Source organism: Sinohyriopsis cumingii, chromosome 5 (genome assembly GCF_028554795.1).
Source record: "Sinohyriopsis cumingii isolate HCF-2022 chromosome 5, ASM2855479v2, whole genome shotgun sequence".
NCBI lineage: Eukaryota > Metazoa > Mollusca > Bivalvia > Unionida > Unionidae > Sinohyriopsis > Sinohyriopsis cumingii.
Window position 1 is genome coordinate 99,836,502 of NC_142965.1, and position 19,111 is coordinate 99,855,612.

Consider the following 19,111-nt stretch of genomic DNA (forward strand, 5'->3'; position numbering starts at 1 on the left):
ACAGAGGTGAGATGGCAGTGATCCGTAACGGAGAGCGCTTTAGACCACTCGGCCACTCGGGGCCCCTTGATATTGCTTTAATTTAGTTAATATCTCTTTTGTGATCGCGTATATATAAAAATATAAATATGAATCACGTAAAAGATGACTTAATTCTGTTATAAAAAGGTTATTTGGGTGACAAGTTTTGGGATGACTTCTCCAACCAATTGGGGCGACTTCTCCAACCACTCTGGGGCGACTTCTCCAGATACGTGGGGGCGAGTTCTCCATGGGGCGAGTTCTCCGCATACCGACCTAACTTAGAGAAGTGCAAGCGATGGATAAATGCTCTCGCTTTCTGTCTCTGTCACAATTTGTTTCATATGGCAAATATTGCTCACCAATATCGCCTGGTATATCTTTTAATGTTATCACGCCCGCCATTTTCACAGAATGTTTGTCGGAGGTTTAGAGGTTGTCAAGTCACGTGTTCGGTAGGCGGAGCGATCTACCTTCTGGCGTAAGGTCAATTGGCCCAGTTTGCTGCGGCTAGACTACTAAGTCTTTCTGTTTCTCTCTCTCTCTCTCTGTCTCTCTCTCTCTCTCTCTCTCTCTCTCTCTCTCTCGCACATCACATAAGCACACAAAAGCGTGCACGTTTGTAGTTGTTGTCGTTGTTGTAGGGTTTAGCGCCATTTTCAGCACAAGATAGGCTATACATGGCGGCCAGTATAAAATCCCGGAAAGAATCAACGACCCAAGATAAGCTACTGGCAAGCGTTCCCACAACTATATTGGCCGAATAAGAGACTCGAACTCATGCAGACAAAGGTGAGAAGGCAGTGCTCCGTAACGGTGAGCGCTTTAGACCACTCGGGGCCCCGTGTGCACGTTTGTAAATTCATAAAAATTTAATGCCAACATATATATTCTACAGCCATTTCTATGTATAGGCCACATGACCCAAATTCACTAATATGGCACAAATCAATGTCGCTGAATGTCGCTAACAGGTTAACTCATTATATACGTTTCTTTTCTTAATGCATACCCTTTTGCTACATAATATACGTCTATCATTCCAAAAAAAGAATAATGTAAACAATAAATAAAGCTTGGTTCTGAAAATATCGCAACCTAGATGGCGTATATATATACCTACATTACTGTCGCTAGTGTAATTACGAGCCAATTCTGTCAGATAAAGATGAAAAATAAAACTGAAGATTTAATTAAGAAGTCTCTAAATCAATCGTGTATACACTTTGAGAAATCTAAAAGCAAATTTTGAATACGTATACCCTGAACATTCATTCACGAGACTTCATAATGTAGGTCGCCAAGGTCATAATACATACGTATCCTTTATTTACGCACGACATTTTTGTGTGTAAAACGAGGGTTTTGGGGAGTATAAAAGGCGCTCAAAACTCACTTGTACGTTTTATTAAAACAATAAAAAAAAACAACCAAATAAATGATTATTGTTGATGCATATACGTGCCACATGTCATTGTTTATAAAACATGGGATACTTACGTTACTTGGTCCAAATAATATGAAATCAAAGTCAAAGGATTGAATAAACCATTCGAAATTGTAATCATGTTTAATATATGTCTGAAAATAAAATCTTGATAAATCTATCAAGTAATATATCGACATATTTTAGCATAAAGAATGCTTAATAATACGTACTTTACCGATACATACATGACAAAGATATACTAAACAGAGGAACACGTGATGATAGCCGGCCAACTTTGCATGCTGAAAGGTGTCATGCCGCTATCTTTCAATTCTCAGTATAAAATAAACCCACCAAGTACAACGAGGACAAGCCATTAAAAATGTGTTATACTCTATGTACTAAAGCATACCTATAGGTAAGCGATTCCAATTACAACTTTTGATTGACACTTACGTTTTTATTGGACAGGAATCAATAAAAACGAAAGAGAAGATATCATACATTAAAATATAGTGACCTCTTTGTTTACAAGCGATGTAATCGTTGTGTATAAAGTACTGACACATACGTTACAGAGTGTAACCTATGTAGTAAGACTTGATCCAGAACAAAAATGATTATAAGTGTAAAATATGAGTACAATTTAGATCTTCAGTTTAGCTCTACTTTACAGTTATTCTTAAAAACACAGTATTGGATACATTTTTCAAAAGTTTTATGAATGACATGAGTATATTCGGTAACTAATGGTTGAAGGACTAGAATAAAAAAAGAACAAATCTTTAGTGCGAAGGTAAATTATAAACAAACCATGAGTGTAAATATTTATAAAAAAATAAATTAATTCAGCTATGCTCAATACTTCACACGATAATTTCGTAACGTATTATCGATATTTTTACGTTTTTAGTCCCCTACCGGTGAAACCGGGGGGACTGTAGGTTTGCACTGACTCGTTCTTATGTTACGTGTTTAGGCTCTAATAAACAATAACTAGAAAAAAGTGAAGACAACAAGCTTTGTAAAATTTAACAAATAATGTATTTCATTGGAAGAAGGGAAAAAAAACAAGTTAAAAAGGGAAAAAAATTGAACTTAGGGTTTTAAGAATCAAATCCAAAAATAATCCAAAAATAATCCGATAATTAAAAATCAGAAGTCTTGATTATGTTATGTTCTAAAGAAATTTGAGTTCAGATCCCAACGAAAATTCTAAATGGAAGGGATGACGTATGCTGTAGCTAGTATAGTGTGCTGCTATATCTACATTTCTTTGTTATTCCACCGACAATAATATTCCGGTGTTTGAATTCCGAATAAAATTCATAGAAATGTGTTTGTCCAACAATTCTGTATTAGCACTAAAATATTTCCAGGAAAACGAATTAATCATTTAGAATCCAAATAATTTGAATAAAAATTAAAATGTAACTCCAAACTGGTCACAACAAAACGAACACATTGACATCAAGTGTTTTCAAGCCCAAATTGACTAAATTCTCTATAAACATTGTTATTAAACATGACTACTGCGCAATTCCGGTAAAACCAGAATTTCGAAATAGAGGCTGTTTACATCTAAAGTCACGTATTCCCAGTACGACCTTGACAAAAACCAATCAGTTTACTCCAAGAATAAGATAAAAATAGAAAGTTGTTTACTTGACTCACTTTTTTCTGAATCAAGGTCGGGAACTATGTCGGCTTTAGGTGTTTACGACAAAGCATTCAGGTCAAACTAATTTCTGGAAAATGCAAAATTCAGTAAACAAACTTATATTACTTTAACATATAATAAATTTAAAAAAAACACTTAGACGATTCAATTAAAGTAAATACAAATTAAATCAAATAGAAATAACGCTTGTTTATTTTAGAATGGCCAAAACAAGAAAGGAAATGCAAAAGGCCTAAGGGGCCCCGAGTGGCCGAGTGGTCTAAAGCGCTCACCGTTCCGGATAACTGCCATCTCTGTCTGCGTGGGTTCGAGTCTAAGGCTCGGCTAGCGTGGGTGCGTGGGAAAGCCTGCCAGTAGCTTCTCGTGGGTCGGTAGTTCTTCCCAGGTTTTCCAGGGTTCTTACTCCACCTGTTATACTGGCCGCCATGTATAGATTATCTTCTGCTGAAAAATGGCGTTAAACCCTAGAACAACAACAACAAAAGGCCTACAGGGAGCGCCAGACGGCTAAAGGTCCGGTTTTCTTCCAATAAGAAAGAGCTAGGCAAATACAATATTATGCGCCATCGTCACACGTAAATAAGAAGAAAAGGGAGGAGAGAAACATGAAAAATAAATTGAGAAACAGACTCTCACGGCTGAGAGAAAAAAGAAAGAGAAGAAAGCATAACTGAACAGACCAGTGGGTATGACAGTGATATTGAACCAAGAAATGAAGAGCAGAATGATCACCTGATAGTAAGGATACCATTTATTACTAAAAGTAACGAAGGAAAAGGCGTAGGGCTCTTGCGCGTTCCCACAAAAATATATGTATTCTGAAATCTGATGTTTCAACCGGAGAAAATTGAGCGACCAAGTAAAATACTCAGACTGTTGATAGCACCTAAGGAATTAACACCAAATAAACGAGCCGTTGCAGATGTTGAAAATTTATGTCTGACCCCAAGAAGACGGAATCTTGTAAGAAGAAAACTCCTTGTATGCAATGCAGTTTATCTGAAACAAAAGCGCCAAAATAGTTGTTTGAACTTCCATGTTTTACACTACGACACGTATGTTACCATTCTACGTTACAAAAACATTTTATAAAATACATTAGTTATTTTGTTTTATTTTAAAAAATTCGTGAATTAACTTAATTAGGCATAACAATTTTAATCATTTTATTTTCCTATAAAATATAAAATAAGTCATAATGATTATATTAGATCAATGATCATGTGAAATATGATGATAATCAACTGTCATATACAGGAGAAAATACTAAAATGACGAATGTACGTCTTTTAATATGGTTAATCAAACATATTTGTAATAATTTCATGCCATATTTTCATGACCAAAAGGGAACCAAGAAAACTGATTGAAAACAATTATACATTTAATGAACAGTCTCTTGTCGTGTGTATCTGATACATACGTTATATTTTTGGAGCGACTGGAAAGGCATACACATTTTAAACTTTCGTGATTATATTTTGAATCGGAAACTGTTATGGTTAAAATTGTAATAATTTGACAACTTAAAACGTTTTTGATGTTTTGAATATTTATTATTATCAATTTAAATGAAATTTAAGATACGAGAAAGTTTGGTAAAGATGCATTTTACTTTACCCACATTTATCTATCTTTTTCATAACTCATAATAGCAAAACGCAATAATGTTTTGAATTAAATATATGTTAAATTATCGCAAAATACCTAATTATACAATTTTCAACCATTTTCCCGGTATAATTTTATTTGTAAATCATAAAAAATACTTTCAAATATGAGAAGATCTCTTGTAATGTATGTATTTTGCTTGAGAATTAAGGTTTTGAGACCATATTTGTGAGTTAATAAACAAAATATGGTCAGTTGGTGTTATTGACATGTTTACAGTTTAGATTTAAAATATTTCTCTGTAAAATAGGCGAATAAAGCTGTTGTTTCTAGATCATTTTTTCCTTCCATTTTTATACGTCTAATTGCGCCTTATTGGTGAATTTGGGACACGTGTATAACGTAACGGTACCGAGGTTAAAAGGAAAATGTATAGTTTTGGTCTCGTTTGCGCTATTTGGGTCAGACATAGGCGTCAGTTTTTGTGGCGGCGACCGTGTCGTTAACAATGTTAAAGGTTTGTGTTCAAGTTTTTTTTCTTCTCCCAAACCTGATACAGTGATGATTCTCAAACACCAGCGTGTGTATATTCTATTTCATTTTAGCTTTTGAACGCGGTATAAATATATTCACATAACTGTAATAATACTGACACATGCTTTAAAATGCCAAAAGAATTGCTTTGCCACCGAAAATTTCATTCGTACTTGACTGGAATGGACAGTTTCGTGTACAATACCTATTTGGAATGCTATAATTTTGAAATTAATTTAATTCAAAAGTCTTCTGACGCACTTGTTTGATTAAGATGAACAAGACTTCATGTGCATGGAGCACATACAGTTGTCAAAGATAGGTAAAATGTACACTGATCGTGAAGAACGCATTACAATCCGATACGTATTGTATGTTGGACTGGACGTGTCTACTGAACTGTGTCCAACACAACGAAGTATTACAATTGCAACATAATGCGGCATTTTCCTTATTATCTTAGGCGAATCCCCAAGGACCACGTGCCCCGAGCAGATTTCCCGATGGGCAAAATATTTTTGGTAGGTAGCCTTCTTTGATACAATCACATTTGGTTTGTCAAAGTTGGTATTACTCATTAGCCATTACAAGAAGATTTAAATCAATTTAAAAGGTGCAGTAAGTGACCTTGACCTTGCTTAGTTTGTTGCTACATCACAATGACGTTGCACCGCGCAGTACTATTACAAATGACTCATTTTAGAAGAAAAAAAAATGTGACCGTACTAATTTTAAAAAGGCATATATTTGGTTTTCTGAAGATTGAGCAGTTTGATTAATATGTATTATGACAAATTCCTTTATTCTTCTTAGGAAACTAAATTTTCAAGTCGCAATTTGTGCGTATGGCAATAGTGTGGCAGATCTGTGTTGATTTCTGCTGGTTCTTTTTAGTTGTATCAAATTGTAACGCGACATTTTGCTTCGATGTTTAAACCTCTGTAGAAAAATATTAATGTTTTCTAGTATAGGTTGCTTTATTGGTTTCCAAGACAACACATACAATATTGAGGTCATACTTACTGGGGTATAGTCGTAGCATGTAACACACCTGTCTACTATCTTTCGGATTTAAATTCCGCCTGTTAAAAAAAATTTGGATTAGAGTTCCCAAGCTGTACAAGCATATTTTAAAAATGGAAGTGGAAAGTAAATCATAGGAAAAGAAGTCACAAGAAAAAGTCACATGAAAGAGTCGCATTCAGATTTGGAAGAGGTAAAATAATATAATACAGAACTTTATGGTAAAGGATGGATAGATGAATGAAACTTATATTCATTTTTGTTACACAAACATGGTAGATAAAGGTGTGTATATATATATATATATATATATATATATATATATATATATATATATATATATATATATATATATATATATATATATATATACTTAATGATTGTGACTTTTGAATATAAAGAAGACAATTATTGGGGAGAGATTTATATAAGTTTGACAGCCTGCATGTTATGCATGTGCAGATGGGTTGAAGTAAAACGTATTACCTACTTTTGTGGACCGTATTTCATACAGGTTGAAGTACAGTTTATTACCTACTTTTGTGGACAGTGCCAGATTACCAAATAGGCAGAATAGGCACCTACCTATGGGCCCCACGCTTTCTAGGGGCCCCCGTGACAACGGTTCAAAATAATATTGATAACACGTATTAGAAGATAATTTGCGATGGTGGCCACCAAGATTCGACTGGCTAAGGGCATCCACAGGGGTTAATCCGGCATTGTTTGTGGGCCGCATTTCATACAGGTTCAAGTACAGTTTATGACCTACTTTTGTGTTTTGGAATGTTAATTTTCTGCAGAAATATAATAATTGGTTTTTATGGCTGCGAATCAATGATGGCTGTCCGAAGGGCTCAATGTCCAATTTAAAGAGCGGATTCACTGTGCCAGGAAAACTCTGTTATGTTTAATACGTGCTGTACACGTCTCTGAAGAAGAAAAAAAAGACACCTACCATATATAATCGCTTATAAGCCTGTTCTAGTATAAGCCGACTCTCAAACTAAATCGGTATAAACATTAAAAAGAGCATGACCCGCGTATAAGCCGACCTACAACTCCGAAACATCTCAAGATGCACGAGTTAAGTTCTAAATGCATTTATTCAGGCAAACTTATATTTTAAAAAATTACATGTATCTCGAGGTTGGCGTGCACGAATATTAAAAAGAAATGGTAAAGTTTAGTTTGAAAAGTAATTTATTTAATTTTCTGTTTTCTTATTGTTTCTGCCTAATTTAGATTTGTGTATAATTTGATCGAACGATGACTAGAATTTAGCAATCGCGAGTTGCTGTAATACTACTTCTCTCTTTAGACTCAATTATTGTTTGTTTGTTTGTTGTTGTTGCTGTAGGGTTTAACGCCATTTTCAGCACAAGATATGCTGTACATGGCGGCCATTATAAAGGGTGGAGGAAAACCCCGGGAAAGCCCCGGAAAGAACCACCGACCACGAGAAACTACTGGCAAGCTTTCTCACATAACCACATTAGCTATTGTTTGATTATGCATTATTGCATTGGTCATTTTATATCAGTGCACCGGTAATTGCGTTTTAACTTTTCTTTGAAATTGTAAATACCTAACTCATTAAAATGTAATCCCAGTATGATAACACAACGAACAAACAATACGGTTCGATTCAGTTAGGACCACTCCGGTGGCCTAGTGGTTAGAGCGTCCGCCTCTTTTCGGCCCTCAAACTTTTGTGTGGATTGGAGGATACGTAAGTGGATATATATTTGGCTAAGTAGGTACATTTAGGTACATGGATACGTCAGTGGATACTTCCGTGGAGCTATTTCCCTTTTCAAAATAGAGAAGCGACCTAAATATTCTGTCAGTTGTCCTACTCGGAATAGATCGTTACTCCCCTCTCGTTATGTCAGATATCGTTCTGTCGGAATTCGAACAGACCAAAGGCTATCTGGTGAAGCTAAACATGGCAGACCATAAACAAACCTAGTTTCACAAGATTAATGTACTTCCTAATAGCTATTTCATTACTGATTCCCATTAATATTACACGAGACATAACGGTTCCGTTCTCGTCTCAATTACACAAATGAATCAATGAATGAAATTCATTACATTAATAACTACGTTATTTCCAGCGAATACACACATTTAATTCTTTATCATACGTGAAATCATCTAAGATCGGTGAATTCACACGGATTCTCGTAACTCGTATCAATCAAAGTAGTGCACGAAATCGTTAGATTCCTATAACAGTCAAGACGACAGATTCAAACAATTCGTCATACTTATATAAAGAAGATTATTTCACTGATTCAGATAGGTGAACTCAGTTATACGCATATCGATTTTTTCTTCTTCATAAGTTCATATGTTTACCATCTTGACCGCTCCGGTGGTCTAGTGGTTAGAGCGTCCGCCTCGGATGCGGGAGGTCGTGGGTTCGACCCTCGGCCGAGTCATACCATTGACTTACAAAAATGGTACTAACTGCTGCCTCGCCTTTTGGCGCTCAGCATTAAGAGGTTAGTTTTAGGACAAGTCGGCCTGGTGTCAGGATTATGTGACTAGGTGCGACATCATGCTACATGTCTGCAGAAAAATATTAAAGCTACGTTAAAAATCCAATCAAAAACACACACACACGTTTTCCATGTTAGAATTTCTAAATTTATTATGTGAATGCAAGTGCATCATTAATAGAAGCCGACAAATTACATTGTGGCTGTAACAACATTTATATGGACAGTTCATAAAACCATTTAAAATGTTCATATGTGGCTGGGGAAAACTGAAGTAATTAGCCTTTATAGTAGACTGAAATGCGTATACAGTGACACTAATTGCATATTTGGTTGTTATGTGGACTAATAACCGGGTGCATACAGTAGTTTACACCAGCCTGGAAGAACTCGTTAGGCTCACACAGTCATGGGTTTGGTATGTTGATAGCAGAGGGCCGTTCAGCTGCGGTGTCATATTACCATAGACAGAAACTATCCAAATGTTTTGGGCCTGTCATATGAGTAATAAATTAGATTATTGTACGAATTCAGATAAACTCAGTTATACTCGTATCAAGAAAAATGATCTACGAATTTAAACAAATAAATTCATGCAAATATAAGCAAATCAATTCATGCAAGTCATAACATTGGTTTCAACAAATTATATGAAATTGACGCAATTACCTCGTGCTTCAAGCTTTGTTCGCTTATACCGCCAGAATTGTGTCCATTGACTTTCCAGACATCAAGGTCAAGGCTTTGATAAATGTTTTACGAGAACATTTCTTCCAAATTTACTCTTGGAGTCTCTTAAAGGTTCACTCTTGCAGGACAATTGCAGACTAATTAGATTTTTCGATGGGACAATATTTAAAGCCTACGGACTTTCGTGTGGGAAATACGCTTTTTATGTAGCGTAACCAATCAGGATGAAATATATTTACCGCCTTTTATAACTAGGCGTCGAAATTGGGATCAGCCTGAACCCTACTTTCCCGAATAACTGTTCTGGAGAATTTCAGTTCTGACAGTTCCGATATGAAATCGAAGTTAACCGTCCCTTTTTTAGTCGTCTAACGGCTATGTAAACGAGGGCTTAATTAAGAATCACTTCCTTTCCCGACACAGACATTAGAAATCATCGCAGTAGAGCGATTTAACAAGAGCCTGTCTCCATAGACCTAATTAATTGTTATCTGGCCGCAAGTTAATGCGCTTTTCATAAATCGACAGAACTTTGCATCCGTACACCTGTGTACCATTAAATATTACCGCTGTTACATCTTTAAACGATTTCATCTCATAAATCTCTCATAATAATTTTTCCGAATTTAACAGAAAGCGTCATTGTTCCAGAGCCTTTCATATTTGTAAAACATATTCGTATCCACCATTATTCGTGGCTGCCGTTACTAAATTACTTAGATTTATGAAAAATAATAACAAAATCAAACGTTTAAAGACTTCTTTATTTCTTTTGTCTGAATATTAGCTTCACAGAAGTTGAAAATTTTGACACAAAATATCGCGGCATGAAGGACTTTCAATATTGAACAAATGATGCTGGTTTGATTTAAATTGTGGGTGCAGATCAAAAATATAGAGATAGAGTTTTAGCTCTACTGGCCAGAAGATCGTATGGCATGGTCTATTGACCATCAGTCGTCTGTCGTAGGATGCCCGTTCATCCCTTAGCACAAGTTTGTTATCGATATTCCTCTTGAACTAATTAGAGGGCTGCCATGAAACTTCACACACACATTCATCGCATGGTCCATTTGGTTCTATATGAAAACGGCGCTGTTCGGAAATTCATTATGGCCGCCACATCAGCCATTTTGAAAATCTTGTTTTCGATACTCCTCCTACATGGATGGTGTTTTCACTGAAAGATCTATCATTATATCTGGCTGGTCCGAAATAAAAATAATGGCGATCTAACATCAAGTATGGCCGCCTTATCAGCCATAAAACATGCATTGTTATCACAGCTCTAACTGAACAGAAAGTCATCTTGACCTGGAATTTTAACTTTAAGACAACTTATGATGTACAGCTGGTAATAAATGAAAATGATGCCGATGTGACATCCAATATGGCCGCCACATATAACCCATCTTTATCATTCTGTTATCGCTACTCCTCGTGGATCGATGTTTACACAATGTTGAAGTTTTCATTTAAATAACTCTTCATGACGTGTAGCTGGTATTAAATAAAAATGTGCCTACCTGACTCCATTATGGCTACCATAGCAGCCATCTTGAAAATATTTTTTCACCAGTAGACTTCTTATGATACTTAGTTGGTCCAAAATGTATATAGTGTCTGTGGTACATCCAACATGGCTGCCACAACGACTATATCTTAAAACTTGTATTGTCACTACTCCTTCTGAATGGATGATCAATTATGATCTTCACCAAAAGACTTCTACTGATGTCTCCTTTTTCCTAAATGAAATTTGTCCCAAGCAGACATTCGGCATGTGCACCACAGCAGCTAATTTAAAAATTTCGTTATCGCTTAAGAATATCAGAGATGATCTCCACACCAGACAGTTAATTGGAATAAATGATCTTGTCTTGAATTCCTGAAAATTAATTTTTCGAGAGACTCTTGTTTAACAGATATGGCGACCGACGCCGCTAAAACATGATCATATGATAATAAACAGTTAAGGTGTTTCTTTTTGCTCAACAACGTCCTTTGCGTTTCGGCATACATTTGCACTTCGAAAACTCAGATCCGTCATTCAAAGACACAACGAGCCCGGATAATTGAATTGCACAGTGTTTTGACGATACTTTCTGGTGTTCTGTGGAGTTATTTTTTCCAAGAAGCTGCACAATTGGTGAAATTAACATAATTGAGCGGGTACCATCCCAGCCTCAATCGACTACATACTTATTGCACGTGCTGACATAGCTCTGTATTCTCAAAATTTCTTGACACGAAACTCGTGCACAACGTCAGAACAAATTGATCGTCTTTAAGTTTCCTTCAGGCTGGAATTATTGGACTGTAAATATTTCGAGAACTTTGGGTATTATCCTCTCATGCTACATTACATTTTCTGTGCTGTATTCATTTATCATGTTTGATTTCGTCTTTTTCAACCTAAAGTTACATTATTATGCCTACCAGTTTTTAGAGACTGAATTGATTGATTGTACGTTCTATCTTTGTTTCATATAGGACAAGTGAAATTTGTCAGAAAATCAAATGCTTTTATCTATAGCACGTATTTGTACTAAGCGACAAAGGCTTTGCTTTTCTGAATAGATGTCTCGACTCGAATAACCAGGTGAATGCATTGTCTCGCAGGAGGAGCTTGTCTTTTACATTGTAAGATGAAAAAATTACCTATTTCTTGGTTTTTAGTCAACATGGTTTTGAACACTGCTTTTCAGCATGCTGTGGTAAAGGTCCCGGCTATGCATCTCCACTGGACGCAATGAAAAATGGTCCTCGTGAGAAGATTGTATACATTCCATGTATCATCCCGGCCAAGTACAAGGATATTCGATCGGACTATTTGGCCACCGTGGACGTCGATCCAAGTTCGCCAGCATACGGAAAGGTAAACTAGTTCTTTAAACATTCTTATTTCATTCGTTCCTTTTTCCTCAATTGTTTCTTTTCCTTAGCGTTTGTATATATATATATATATATATATATATATATATATATATATATATATATATATATATATATATATATATATAAGCAGTCAGTTTGTTTTATTTTTGTTCCTTAAAGAATCCATCATTTGATTTGGTTTTTATTTTGTAAACATACGTAAAAGATTAACGCACATTGGCAGTCTGATCAGCAAGGTTGTTATACTTTCTGAGCATGCGTGGATTGTGGTAATCTTGCTGTTCGGTGTGCGATTTAACTACGATCATTTTGTTCCAGTAACCAGTGAACTTATTTTCGGCCTGCTGAATGAAAATAGGTATCTATATTAGCAGATTTGGTCCAGTCATTAGGACATTTAGTAACATCACCCTTTGAAATCAAAGAAGTTAAAGATAAATAGTGGTTAATGAACTTCTTTCGCTGGTCAGTAGATAATCATCGAAAATAAATCGATTCTGTTTATTGCATTGCATCTATCTCTGCCAGTAAAGATGACGTCATTGACAGATTTTAGGGCAAGGCTAACAACGTATTTTATTTCTGGTCCTCTTTACCACATGTTGAATTTATGCTTCCATTATATGACGTTGCGCCAGGCGTTTGGGTTCCGTTTGTCATTGCTTTCTGCCTGTAAAAATGAAAACTAAAAGAACAGATATGTACTGTGTTTCTTTCCAAAGTGCACGGAGCCCTTATTGACGGATTAACCCCAAAGTGATGAGCAGTTTAATGATAGCATAACACGAAATTAGAAAAAAAGAAGATAAAACGCGTGTTTAACGAACTTCATTTCCTCGATGTCCAGAGATCATTATCGGACGTAATTAGGCTTTTGATTGCGTTATACGTCCCTTTATCAGACAAGATCAGCTCTCTCTAGCAATCAGTATCACAAGGATGTTTAATTTATTTTCTGGCTTTCGTTATTTTTATTTTCAATTCTCATTATCTCGAAAATGACTTTACTTCAAGCTTAAGGCTCCAGCTGAGGAATAAAATCGTGCTTTTGTATGGCTACATAACCTCTTTGGACGGATTTAGCTCCCATGCGTTTTAGTAATATAATCAGATATAATAAAAAAATATATTAACGACGGCTTAATAATAAGCCCTGATCAATTAACTGTTATCAGCAATAATTAGCGTTTCGATTGCATTACAATAGTTCAGAGAAAAAAAACAGAAATTTATTTTCTCTTCTGACTTGCACATTGTAAGTTTATTACCTGATGAGTGATTTTGTTACCCGCTACTGGTAATTGCTTTCGTCCTGAGGGGACTCTTTTGGCCGAGTGGCCTAATGTGTTCACCTTTATAGATCTCTGCCATGTGATCTGTGTGTGTATGGGTTCGATTCTCGGGATCTACCAAAGTTGGTATGCGAGAAAGTGCCAAAGTGGGTATGCGAGAAAGCTTGCCAGTAGCTTCCTGTCGTTTGGTTCTTCTTCCTGGCGTTTTCCTCTACCATATTATAGTGTCCGCCATGTCTAGTTTATAATTTGCTTAAAAAATGGCTTTAAACCCATATCAACCAACCAACCAGCCAACTCTCCAGTTGTAAATAATATTTTTCCCTGTATATATATAAAGTTGTAGAAATCTGCTTTTTTGGACTTTAACCCCGTTAATGTGCGGTTTGGTGTACCATCAGATGAAGAAATATATTGAGGAAAGAGTACATAATGAACTTCCATCGATGTGGCTGACAGATCATTATCACAAATAATTAGTAGAATATTAGGACTATTGCTGTCCTTAATTTGCTTTAGGGAAGCTAATTCGACAAGAATGAGTTAATGCTCATGATATTATCACTATCAAATACACGTGCAAGTTAATTAACAGCAGTATGGAATTATTCTGTGGAATTAATTGGACGCAAAGGCTTGAACGTAGCTCGTATATGCAAATCGGCCTCGGCAGTTTTTATTTAAGGCTTGTTGGCATACATTTCCTAAACTCTTGGATAGATTCTCATCATAATTGGCATCGATCATTTCGAATCTAAGAAAATTCATTATGTGACTCTCTCGCCCGCTCATTATCACGCTGAACGCTATATCGCAGTCTTAGAAAATTTTCGTGAAGGCTTTTTGTCCACTCTTTTCATTTGCTTATATTTCCTCCAGTCATTGATGAATTTTCTCCGTACTTTGGATGAAACAGCGAGAACTAGAACAATTCATTCAGTGGCGTGTAGCATGTTCCTTTGTCCCTGGTCACGACCCTAGGAAATTTGTGTGAAGGTATTTGGTTCATTGTTTTTCATTTGTTTAAATTTACTAATCCCCTTAAAGGATTTTCTTCATACTTATATTGACTCATTTTGAAGTTAAGACAATTCATTCTTCAACAGATGCTCGCGCCTCTGTCATTTGGGGTCAAGGGCATATAACATTTGCGTTAATCTGTTTTAAAAGCATTTTCTTATGCTCACATTTTCTAAACCCCTTGATGGATGTTAGTAATACATTTTCCGAATCTAAACTAAGATAGTACATTCCTCGACATACTTTCTCAACATTTTGATCATGAGTGAAGGTCACAGTTTTTTTTTTTTAATGTTGTGCGTTTCTTGTGGCCTTCTTGTTAATGTATACAGAGCTCGTGACTTCATTGCAAACGCATTGCACGAGGCGATCCGATCATGTTCCACTTAGTGGCCGAATGGCCTTCTTCTAGGACTTATCGGGTGTTATTACATTCACTTTGGACCCAATACATTTGTTGCACATAATATGGCGTCACAGAAGGTCTGCCATGATGTAGAAGTTCGTAAAATTGCGTCATATCGTGCTGATTTATTTTTTGCGCGCGATTCAGAAGTACAAATAAACAAACCAATTTTTTCCAGAATTGTTGTTTTTCACTTTAATTCTGTGAAATATGATTTAAATGCATTTTGTTATTTATTAAATTGGATATTTATTAATTAAATTACAGCGCTTTTACCACTGGATATTGTAGTCTCACTTAAGCAGGTGAGGTTGGCAATCTCGCCCTGTTGTTTGTCGGTCCAGCTGTACGAACACTATAATCACATGCTATTATCTGTATGGCTTCGCTATTTTTTAAAGACCAATTAAGATTTGTATATAGATTGTATGAACAAATCAAGTCATTACAAACGACGTCTTAATGTGATATACTACAGAGAAACACTCAGGCATCCACATTAACTTCAGCGATTTCAACGCGTTATTTTGTGTTGTTTTTGTTTTCCGTTTTTATAGCTCTGCTGATCAGATACCAGAAATTTGCATGAGATGGAACAATTTTGTTATCTATAATCCATTAAGAACTTGGAGCATGGCCATGAAACTGTACACACACACACACACACAGAGAAAGAAAGCAAGAAACCACTGAATAGAAAGTCACAGTTTCGTGGGGTTTTCACTGGAAGATTTCTTTTGCTGTGTAGTTCGGCTGAATTAAATGGGGTCAACCTGATATCCAATATGGCCGCCACAGGGGCCATCTTGAAAATCCTGTTCTTGTTACTCTTCTTGAACGGATGGTCATATCAACATAGTTTTCTTTGAAAACTTTTATATCTAGTTGGCCCTAATGAAAATGGTGCCGATCTGGTAATCAATATGGCCACCACATTGGCCATCTTGAAAATACTGTACTGGTAGCGAAATGTAACATGGATATGGGGTTTTCATGAGAATACTTCTTATGATTTGGTCCAAAATTAAAAGTGTTGATCTGATCTCCAGTATGGCTATAGCAGTGTCCATCTTGAATATATTCATATCAGTACTACTCATGAACGGAATGTCGTATCAACATGGCTACTTCAAAAGGGAAAGCTGTCTCAGTGTGGGATTTCCACTAGAAAACCTTGTATGATGCCGCTTTGGTCCTAAATGAAGATGGCACCAAATTATCATTCAATATGTCTATCACAATAGCTACTTTAAAAATCTTGTTATCGCTGAAGAATATCAAAGAGGGTTTTAACACCCAGCATTTAAAAGGAAGAATAATTGAATAAAAGAAAGATCAGTTTTTGTCATAAAATGAACATTATGTATTACAAGAACTATGTTTAACTAGAACTTAATATATTTTAGTATTTTGTTCAAGTACCGTATTGTAATACGTGTTAAATATTCCATCCTTCCGAAAACTTTTGAAAGTAAATAGGACACTGCCTGCATGCATAAACATAGAATTTATAATAAGATATGCCATTAGAGTGCCTGTGGCATGTATTAACTTAACTGGTCTGCTATAACCACAAACTTCACTTGACTCCAATGCTATATTGGCAGTAAATCCTTTACAATATGTATTAATTTGTCAGTATTTTCTGTCTAGTCTTCCGACTCATTGCAGAGGTAAATTTGTTAAGGTAATCTATTTTTCACGTAAAACTAACCTTTCAAATATTACAACTACATCTAAATGTAACAAGGATTAAGGATTTCGCGGTGCCGAATTCGATTGCTGATTCTGGGATACGGATATAAGTGTGTGTCGTTTCAATTTCAAGGTCGGTGATTACCTCTAGATTTAGCGTTTTCCGAGCGCTTTCCACCTCAAAAACGGAACACAAACACCTTCGTTTAGAATTTAAGTACAATCAACGTAATATTAATTAGGTTTACAGTATTTTAACGAGTGGCATCTGGGGCCACCGAGTGGCCGAATGGTCACTGCCGTCTCACCTGTCTGCGTTGGTTCGAGTCTCGGGCTAGGCAAATGTGGGTACGTGAGAAAGCTTGCCAGTAGCTTCTCGTGGGTCAGTGGTTCTTTCCAGGGTTTTCCCGGCTTCTTCCTCCACCATTTATACTGGCCGCTATGTACAGCCTATCCTGTGCTGAACAATGGCGTTATAACCTACAACAACAACTACTCCTCTGATTCATATATTTAATTTTTTATTCTGGTCCGACAGTTTTGTTGTGTGTGTGTGTGTGTGTGTGTGTGTGTGTGGTAAAAGTCATGTAATAAAATCATTTACACGTTTTTACCTTTCAGGTGATTCATCGTCTTCATATGCCGTACAAATGTGACGAGCTCCATCATACTGGATGGAACGCATGCTCCAGTTGCTATGGTGACTCGAGTAAGAGCAGAAACAGATTCATTATGCCTTGCTTAAATAGCGACCGCATTTATATCGTTGATACCGGAAGTGATGAAAGAGCACCCAAGTTACATAAGGTATGTGCAATCTGTGCTACAGATGCTAAATATTCGACTCGGCTATCTGGCGATTTACTATCCTACACCGACCAACTTGGAGGTCACGTGTGTAATTTAAGATTAACAAAATAGTTCAAAACACTTGGCTCAATTCCTTCATTTATTTTTATGAATTGCTAATATTCTAATATACCTCATGACTTGTTTAAACTAAGGTGAATTCTTCGAAAACAAATTGTGTTGACGTGTTTTTGCATCACTTAATATTGACAATATTTATTGGGGCACTTCTGTTATCAGATCTTCAGTTTTGGACGTGTGTAGTTTTACATGTTGTTAAGCTGTTTAATTTCGGAGGTAAATAAATCTTGCATCTAGTCCTCAATCACTTAATGCCTAAGGTGGCAGGGGTTAGTTTCATAAATTGGCCCCTAGCAAATTTCTTAACTTAAGGCCATGGTGTGACTTTTTCAGCTGTTATTATTTACTAAGTAAAGATATGCATATATTTGTGAACTAGGTGTTTCTACTTGTGTTGTTCTTGAAATTGATGTCAGGTATGTACACCTTCCATAGTTGCTCTGCAGTATAAAGATAGTGAAATACCAATAGTCGGCTAGGGAGAAGAGCTAGCCTCCCATAGCAGTAAACACATGGGTTTGGGGCAAGTAGAATATCTCAAAAACGGCTTGGATGATAACTATTTTCATTTGCATCATCCTGTTTAATATACACTGTTTTACAGATTTGTCATCTAGGAAAAGGGCTTGCGTTTGCACTGTGAGCATCACATGGTGTCAAAAATGACCTTACTTGAAAATTGCAGGTATAAACTATTTTCAATTGCATCAGCCTGCTTAGTGCACACCGTTTTGCAGATTTATCATCTAGGCAAAGGGTTTGTGTTTGCACTGTGAACATCACATGGTGTCAAAAATGACCTTCGGACATGAAAATTGCAGGTAAAAATTTGGGATTGGGGTGCACAAACTTCTGCTTTGAACTGCCATTGACGTCTTTGGTCAAGTGGATAATATTCTTATGCTTTGTTTTAATATAGGTATCCAAAAATAGGGACCTTTTTATACTAGGCCAGTGATTTCAGCATTACATTTGTGCCCCTTCCCCCTAAATAGAAGTAATTGGTTTTGAAAAACACCGGAACTTGTGAAGTTTGAAGGTATGCGAGCACTTCAAATAATGTTTAACACTGTTTGAAGTTTCTTGGTAAAGTGTAAAATAGTTCACATTTTGCTTGGGGAAAAATGTATCACCGGCACACATAAATCATGGAAATTCTTTAAACAAGACAAAATTGGCATAGTCTCAAATCACAGGCCATTCTTGGTATCTTTTGAAAAGTATGTGTGCAAGTTTTTATTTTTTCAATGAAAGTGCCAGTAGTATGACATTTAGAATATTGCACTTGAGTCAGCTACTTTTGTCATGATTTTGTTACAGGCGGTTTATGTGATCCAAATCAGCCCAGCATATGTAGATGTGTATATGTTACTG

The 19,111-nt window shown here is 36.1% G+C and overlaps 1 protein-coding gene across 2 annotated transcripts in view; it reads left to right on the forward strand.

Moving 5' to 3' along the window:
• Positions 1-19,111, forward strand: part of LOC149799867 (methanethiol oxidase-like) — a 55,357-nt gene that overhangs the window by 1,994 nt on the left and 34,252 nt on the right. Inside the window, exons 2-3 of one of the 2 annotated variants that reach the window (XM_089959302.1) lie at positions 12,205-12,374; positions 17,429-17,614. In XM_089959302.1, coding sequence (XP_089815428.1) covers positions 12,205-12,374; positions 17,429-17,614 — 356 coding nt within the window. The remainder of the gene's footprint in view (positions 1-12,204; positions 12,375-17,428; positions 17,615-19,111) is intronic. The other variant, XM_089959303.1, reaches the window with a different exon arrangement.